The sequence below is a fragment of the Psittacula echo genome (genome assembly GCF_963264785.1).
Source record: "Psittacula echo genome assembly, chromosome: 5".
NCBI lineage: Eukaryota > Metazoa > Chordata > Aves > Psittaciformes > Psittacidae > Psittacula > Psittacula echo.
Window position 1 is genome coordinate 87,670,557 of NC_137739.1, and position 8,689 is coordinate 87,679,245.

Sequence of the window (8,689 nt, forward strand, 5' to 3'; positions counted from 1 at the left end):
AGCCATCCCAGCACCAGAGGACGATACACTGAGGAAGAGCCTCCTTCACCTGGGTAGGGGTTTGTCACCATGGGACGAGGAGTGCCTGTCGCCTTTTGGTTCAGCCACGGCCCCCTCTGCCCTTCCCGGCCTGGATAATGGAGCAGCAGGACCAGAAGCAGGACCAGCTTCCATGCTCCTGAAGAAAGATGCTGCCTGTCAGACCAAGGATCCCACACAAGGCAGGGGCCATGCCCACAATGAGGACAGGAGCTGGTCCTGTGCCACAGCTCCTATCAGCAACGCAAGGCTGGAACTGAACCAGAAGGTCCACAGCAAACTCTGGACCCACACAGCCAGGAAATGCCTGGAGATAAAACTCCAACTACTCCCCATGGCAGTGCAGAGATCCATGGGCATTTTGCGATGCTCACTGCCCAGACTGAGGCAGGCTGGGGCTGGGCACCTGCGGCCACGCAAGGGCTCTGCGCTTGTGGCAAAAGCAAAGCAGCTCGTGCAGAAGGAATGGGTCATGCAGCAGCAGGTTCAGGCATCCCTCACCTGCACTGGGGTCCCCATGACACCGTGCTCCTGCCTGGATTGTGTCTCCTCCGACAGCCCCGTTCCAGGGGAGGAGAGCAGCCAGGCATCCTTGGAGGCCAGGACCCTGTCCAGCACATCCTGCAGCTGTGAGAATGAGATGGGCACAGACACCAAGGATGTGCCAAGGACACCCTGTGGGATGGTGAAGGACTCGGCAGGGCCAGCACCCACCCTTGTGTCCCCAAACCTTGTCCCAGCGTTCCCTGCTATGGACACCAAGCCAGAGAAGGCACAGGGAGCACGCGTGTGGTCAACCCATGAAGGCTTCGTGGCAGGAGCTGCAGGAGCCCCACAGAGCCACTGTGGCTGCTGCAAGGAACAAGCTAGACCTGCTGATGGCAGCTTCCCAAGTGGGACAGCCCCTCTGGAGAGCACCACGAGCAGCAGCAGCAGCAGGGAAGGGAGCGCAGCAGCCAAGCCCCGGGGGAGTGAACCAAGCCAGGACTGGCAGAAGTGGTGGTCATGGAGGAGGCAGAGCCCTGGCAGCTCCGAGAGCTCCCTAGGCTATGGGACATGGTCCCAGGGCACCTCCAGGAGCACAGACAAGCAAAGCAGATGGACTCCTGATGGCCTCTCACAGGGAAGCCCACCCGAGATGGCTCCAACCTCAAAGCCCTGCTGCCCAGAGGGGATCCCCAGCCAGCACAGCCCATCCTCGCAGCGGCACTGCGGTCCCCCTGTCACCAGGCACGTGTGCTCGTGCCAACCATGCCCAGCCCAGGATGCTCAGGACACTGCAGCAGCATCGACCAGCAATACCCTGCGTGCGGTGCTGGAGAAGATTCGGCAGCGGCAAAGGATGTCCTCATCCCCGGAGAGCTCTCCCTCTGAATGCAGCTGCCACGGTGCGGAGAGGCAGGGCCAGGCTTCCCAGGGCTCCTGCTCTCCGTGAGCCCTCTGTTCTTGTAAATAAACGTGTTGATGGTGAACTAAACCCTGCTGGAGGGGCAGGATGTCTTGGGGATGGGAAAGGGAAGGTGGGCTCAGTTGCACAGGGGAAGCTGTGCTGCCCCAGCAGGAGGACCTGGCCAAGAGGAGAAGCCTGGGCAAGGTGGTTGCTGCCCCTAGAGCTCCTTCTCAGCCCTGGCCTGGCCAGCCCCTTCTGCCACCCTGCAGGGCAGCTCCTTTGGCTCAACTTCACTTGCTCTCCAAGCCTTCCCTGAGAGCAGCTCCCTCCAGCCCCATGCCAGGAACCTCTGGGGACCACAGGGCTCTCTGAGTGCCTGTAGCTGCCTCTCAGCGGCAGCTCCACAGTGCTTTGCCCAGGCACAAGCTCCTTGCCCAGGCAAGATGATGCCAGTGTCCAGGTGCAGGGCTGAGGTCCTAGATGCCTACAGCAGGTCTCTCGGGCCAGTTGCTGTAGTGACATTTCTATGCTGTGCCCTGCATCCTGAAGCTCTCCTGCTCCGACGCATACATCATGGACCACTTCACCTGTGCAGTCGTGCTCATCGCCTCAACCAAGCTCCTCATTCTCATCTCCTACATCTGCATCAGAGTTGCCATCCACAAGACCTAAGTCCAAAGGCAGGCAAAAAGCCTTCTCCACCTCTGCTTCCCACCTGACTCCTGCTGCCGTGTTTTATGGAACAGGCTTCTTCGTGTACACACACATCACAGTTCTCTATGGAGCACAAGAATCATTGCTTCACTTATGCTCTGGTGATTCCCATGCTGAATCCTATGAAGCACAGTCTGAGGGACAGGGAGGTCAAATCACCCCTTCAAGGAGCAGTAGCAAGGCTGTATTCCTCTGAGTACCACAGAGATTCAAGAGTCCAAACAGGTCTCAAAGAACATGAGAATTGTTAAATGAGAGTAATTCAATGTGCAAGAAGTTTGGCAGTCCCTACCAAAGGAAAACAAGACCTTACAGAAGCCTTCCAATACCTAGAGGGGTCGACAAGAAAGCTGGAGAGGGGCTTTTGACAAGGGCCTGTAGTGACAGGACAGGGGATTTGCTTTGAACTGACCCCTGAAGAGCAGCTACCTGACCCCAGAAATAGAAGGGTGTTCTAGCCTATGCTGGGCTTGCTGTGTACATTTTTGTCCACACTGATGCATATCTTGTGATTTGCCAGATGGCTTTGGGTTAAACGACTGGGGTTTTTTAAATGGTTTTCCACTGTCATAGTTCAAGGACCACAGGAAACCCCATGAAGACATCTGGGTCTCTGCTTACAATGGAACCACAGAATGGTTTGTGTTGGAAAGGAACTTAAGATCATCCAGTTGCAACCCTCCTGCCATGGGCAGGTACACCTCACACTAGATCATGTCACCCGATAATAAGGCAGTTGGTGTTGCAGTTGGATTCTTGGCATGCTGGTTGAAAACACACCAACTGACAACAATAAATGATGGCAAAGGAGCTTTCCTTCCATTCAGCCTCCCACAAAGGATGTGCTCATGTTTTCTGCAGGAACAATGTGGTCCGTAAGAGGTGCCAGTCCTCTAGGCTGCTTTAGTACAGAAGAATGTATGTATAAGTGTGCCTACAGGACCAATTCCCACCATTCACACTGAGATATGCATCCATCACCTGTGTCTGAGGCTGAGGCTCTCATCTAAGCTTCCTCTGTGTTCAGTGGAGAATAACATTACCAGCAGAAGTCATCTCCTCCTGTGAGAGTGATCAAAAACTGTGCCATCCAATTGGTCTCCTGGAGGTGCACACCTCTTCCCTTTTAACTCCAAAGGGAACCCAGAGAAGGAGCTTTGATTCCAGCACCTATCTTTTAGTTGGCTAAAGCTAGAGAAGACCAGTCACAAACTGCAGTTCCTATCCAGCTGGTGGAGCTCCAGAGGGTGTCAGAGACCAAGAGTGATGTTCTTGTCCTGTCAAAGTAGTTCTTACCTGGGTGATCACCCTTCTCAGGGCACATTTAATGTCTTTGTTCCTCAGACCGTAGATTATGGGGTTTAGCAGTGGAGTGAGGATTCCGTAGAGCATGGAAACTATCCTGTCCTGATTAGGCAAGTAGGTGAAGGAAGGCCGTGCATATGTGAAAATGGTGGTCCCATAGAAGAGGCATACTGCTGTCAAGTGAGACCCACAGGTGGAGAAGGCTTTGTGCCTGCTCTCAGGAGAGTTCATGCACAGGATAGCCCACAGGATGTAGATATATGAGACCAGAGTGACCGCAAAGGCGTTGCCCCCAATGGCTCCAGCAACTGTGAGAACTACCAGTTCCCTACTGTAAGTAGATGAGCAGGAGAGGGCCAGCATGGGAGGGATATCACAGTAATATTGGTCAACTTCATTAGAATCACAACAAGAGAGTGTAAAAATCAAAGATGCCAGCAAGCACTGATAGGCCAAGGGGGATGGCTTTAACCTGCCAGAACAAGGGAGACTGTGATGAGCTCTTAGGCAGAAGCTGTTCCCTGTGGCTGCCCCATCCCTGGCAGTGTTCAAGGCCAGGTTGGACACAGGGGCTTGGAGCAAGCTGCTCGAGGGGAAGGTGTCCCTGCCCACGGCAGGGGGTTAGAACTGGATGAGCTCTAAGGTCCCTTCCAACACAAACCAGGCTCGGATTCTATGATTTAAGAGGATCTGTGGCCAGAGAGAAAACGTCATGTAAGTAAAACAACACAAAAAAAAAGTGCCAACTTATTGTCAGAATTATAGCATTTCCGGGAGAAGAATATTCTTATTCATATTTCTCTGCTTATGGTCCCGAGGGCCTTTTGTCGCCTAAGGAGCTCTATATTCATGAACCAGAGACCTCAGCAGACTGCAGCCATTGCATTACTCTGATTCCTCTGGGACACCTACAGCATTTGAGGGGCACAGATTGTGGAAGCTGATTGGGAACACATTGCCATTCCCCAGCTGACTCTGCACACCACCTTAGCTGCAGTTAATGCCAGACAAGGAGGGGCAGAATGTGCCGACTGGGCTCCATAGGCAGAGCTTCTCTAAATGTGTTTCTGTGTCCAGCTTTCTAGCAGCATTTGTTCCTGAGGAAAGGAAAGCATCGTTTTTAGCCTTAGTTTCCAAGGTAGGAAACGTCCATAGCCTGAAATGTTATAAAGTCTGACAGATTGTTTCTTGTGTCACTGTTTCATTCTCTAGCCTTACTCTGTACCTTAAATCTGCACATAGTTGTAGTCTCTGCTCATGTACAGGACGGTAACAATTAATGAATTTTTATGTAAGGAATGCTAAAAGTGAAGTCTACCCCAAAAATGCAGTCAGAGAGAGGCAAATTGTTTTGACCAGAGCTGGATTCTTTTCTCACTTTGGAAAACGGGAGAACAAATATTTGTGCATGTCCATGTGGCTTCCTTTCCTAACACATGGAGACTTTTGGACCCTTGCTCCTGGAAATTTGTATATAGCCAAACATTCAGTACTGACATTCAGGTCAGTACTTCAAAAGAGAAGTCTCTGCCCTTGGTTGGTGCAGATCTGTGATAGCTTCAGTTCAGCCATTCTCTGTGGTAACAACAGATGGAGGTTGGTTTAAGTCTTCAATGTGCATTTGAGTCTTAAAGGTTTGTTTAAGTCTTAATCTCAAACCTCTGAAATCCACTAAATTTCTACTATTGGTTCAGTGAGCACTGAAATGCGGGGTTACAGCAAAAGAACTGTTTAATAGCTTCTACTTACACGGACCATAGTGTTGGTCACTACAAGCAGTTAAAATGCCTTCAGAACTTCCTATAGTAGGCAAAATTACTAGCAATCAAGCAGTTGGGCTCTGCAAGTTGCTGCTAATTAGTTCAATTCCTGTAACTGTCTGAAAGTACACTCAATTTCTCAGTACAATGCAAACAGCAACAGCTTAAAAGCTGTTCCATTCATACACTTGTTTTAGTAAGAAGCTCCATCATGAAAACTCAGGTTAATACACATGCAATTAACAGTTTATTGCTTACAGAAGTCTAAACAGGAATGTCAAAACAGGAGCACAACCTGAAAAGAAGAGGTGTCTTTCTTCAAGTCAGTGTTTTAAGAGAAGTGAAAAGGTGATGACGAGGTTATAATGTTCGTTCCTTTGTTTCACCCATAGATATGCTGTTATTTAACATGGCAGGGGGTTGGAATTAGATGATCTTAAGGTCTTTTCCAACCCTAACCATTCTATGTTTCAATGCCTATAAAGTCTGATGGTCTGATTTGTCTGACTCAGTATCATCCCCTACAGAGACAGACTTCTAGAGCTTATCTAATCATTGTGTGCTCTTTATAAGCAGTGATGAGAAACCAGCATCTCTAAGAGGAAAGTCATTTCACCCCACAGTAAGTAAACATTTCAAGTGGCTTATGTGAATTTTGCCTTAAAGTGTCTATTTCTTTTTAATGCTTGTAAATGAAGCCTTGAACAGATACCTCAAGTGCAGCTATCTACCTAGGAAGTAGGTTCCATTTATAAGCAGCTCCTTTTTTAATACTGGACAAAAACAAGCATGATTTTGTCAGGACAAGCTTTCCTCCTGCCATTATCACAAACAGGCTCAGGGACTCAGGGCAAGGTCCATGACTACACTGCCCCTGCCTTCAACTTTGAATTGTTATAGTTGGAATCAGCAAATAAGCTTTAATAAAACTAGCATCTGCTTTGTCATATAAACTGCTTGTCTACAAGGAGTTGTGAATCTGGGGGCATCTTCCTGCAGGGACTTCTCAGAATTGCACTGGCCAACTTAAGCATCATTCTTAGAAGCCGAGAGATTCACTATTGAAGAACAAGAGAGCAGATAACTAGAATCATCCTATTATTCCTCCCAGGCACCATGCACATAGATAAACATTTGAGGCCAATTGAACAATAGAACTAAGCAGAAAAAGCTCAAAGAGATAAGATTGTTCCAGGAAAGAGGAGAAAATTGTCAGTCAATCTCGGCAATGGAACAAAAGTAATCCTTCTTTGAGACTGTCATTACGGAGGTGTTCAACGGGTAACAGCAAGCTTCTCAAGAGAATTAAGCATTCAGTTCTTGCATAGTGACAGGCAGCTAGAGTTCCGTTAAAATAAAGCAACATCTCCTTTTCTTCTGTTGCATCCCTACCTGACATTCCCAGTATCATTATGACTTATTTATTCCTCTGTCCAGAGTTGTAACTTACTTGTGTTGCTTTCTCTCCCCTCCTAAAGACTTGGGTTCATTCAGGCAATGGTCAGAAGAAACAATGCAACTGCTGAGTTCATTCTCTCGGGAATCACAGATATCTGGGAGCTGCAGGTCATTCTGTTTGTGCTGTTCCTTCTGATCTGTGTCACCTCGCTGGTGGGGAATCTCAGCATGATTGCTCTAATCAGACTTGACTCTCGACTCCGCACCCCCATGTACTTCTTCCTCTGCCACCTCTCTCTGGTAGACCTAGGTAATTCCTCAGCAGTTGCTCCCAAAATGCTGGTGAGCTTCTTTGAAGAAAGGAAGGCCATCTCTGTGTCAGGGTGTGCAGCCCAGATGTACTTCTGTGGATTCTGCATCATCGCTGAGTGTTACCTGCTGGCTGCAATGGCCTATGACCGGTACATGGCCATCTGTAACCCTCTGCTCTACATGGCCACCATGTCTCAGAAGGTTTGTGTGCAACTGGCTGTGGGGTTCTACTTAATAGCTTCTGTGAGTCAAACGGTGCTTGTCAGCTCAGTGTTCAGTGCACGCTTCTGTGGCCCTAACGTCATCAATCACTTCTTCTGCGACATCCCTCCGCTCCTGAAACTTTCCTGCTCCAGCACTACTGTCAGTGAACATGTCCTTTTTACCATTGCTGCTCTTGTTGCACTCAGCACTTTAGCATTCATTGCTGTCTCTTATGGTTATAGCCTTACCACTGTCCTGAGGATGCGCTCCTCAAAGGGCAGGCATAAAGCTTTCTCCACCTGTGCCTCACAGTTGACATCAGTCTCAGTTTTCTGTGGGACTATGATCTTCATGTACCTCCGCCCCAGTTCTGCCTACTCCCTGAACCAGGACAAAGCGGTGTCTGTTGTCTATACCATGGTGATTCCCATGCTGAACCCCCTCATCTACAGCCTGAGGAACATGGAGGTGAGGGGTGCTCTCAAGAGACTCCTAAAAAAAGTTCTGATTTCCTTCAGAGATCAAACTGGCAAAGAGGTGTCACAAACAAAATAAACTTGGAAATTCTTGAGTTTCAGTCCCTGTTTGGCTGCTGACCATTGGAACTAAAAGATGGTATCAATGACGATGACCCAAGTGCTTGTACACGTTGTTGCTACAAGATACAGTGAACCACTTCTTTCTTTCTCCTCTGTCAGGGTGTAGCTATACTGTCTGACTTTACCCTTAAACTCACTAATTATACTCAAAGCCTCACTTGCACTCCTTCCCCCCTTGCCACCCCCTACTTTAACAACTTGGTGTTCTTTGTGTCACTCCATAAGGAACTGTACTTCTAAGATTGAGAAGCATCCCTCACATTATTTAGTTCTTCTGCTAGACCTTCAAGAGGGAATGATGGGGCAAAGAGGAGATCCAAGTCCTCATGGATGTTTGCTAAGAACAAATCCGGGCTAATGCATTTGAAACCAGGAACATCTCCAATTGGCAGTGCAGAAGCCAGGTTCACCATTACTAATGAGCAGTGCTGGTTTAAGATCAAATAAATGAATGCTGCATATGTGCATTCCCCAGATAAGGTTCAGCAATCATACACACCTCAATGCAATCAAGCCTAGGTAACATCTTTATAGGACCCTTTGCTGATACAGAAAACCCTTCTATTTTTAAGAGACAAACGAAAAAATTTGCAAGTCCCACCTGTGGATTTAAATAGAAAATGTCATCTAAGGTGATGGGTCACCACATACAAATACTTATGCATTAACAGAACCAATGCTAGACCACATCACACCAGCTGAAGCCCTTAGGAGCAGCAGAGAAAAGGAGAGCTTTTGTCTCAGAATACTCATGGGGAAGCTCTTCCTATGTGCCACGCTTGGCAAGAGTTACCTTAGGAAATAAATGTTTCACCCTTTGATAATGAAGATTGTCAAAGAGAAAGAAGTAACTATGAGTTGACCATTTCTTGTTAGATCCACAAAATTAGGGATATGAATCTTAGCTGTGTAGGAACAGTGGTTCAAACTTCAGAGATGGTTGAAGGGGAAGCATTGGACACCCCTGG

The 8,689-nt window shown here is 48.3% G+C and overlaps 1 protein-coding gene across 1 annotated transcript; it reads left to right on the top strand.

Moving 5' to 3' along the window:
* Positions 1 to 6,705: 6,705 nt before the first annotated feature.
* Positions 6,706 to 7,677, top strand: LOC308221342 (olfactory receptor 5AR1-like; the record flags this gene model as incomplete). Its single annotated transcript, XM_080618325.1, has 1 exon — positions 6,706 to 7,677. One exon carries the CDS (start codon positions 6,706 to 6,708, stop codon positions 7,675 to 7,677), a length of 972 nt encoding a protein of 323 aa, XP_080474451.1.
* Between the last annotated feature and the right edge of the window lie 1,012 nt (positions 7,678 to 8,689).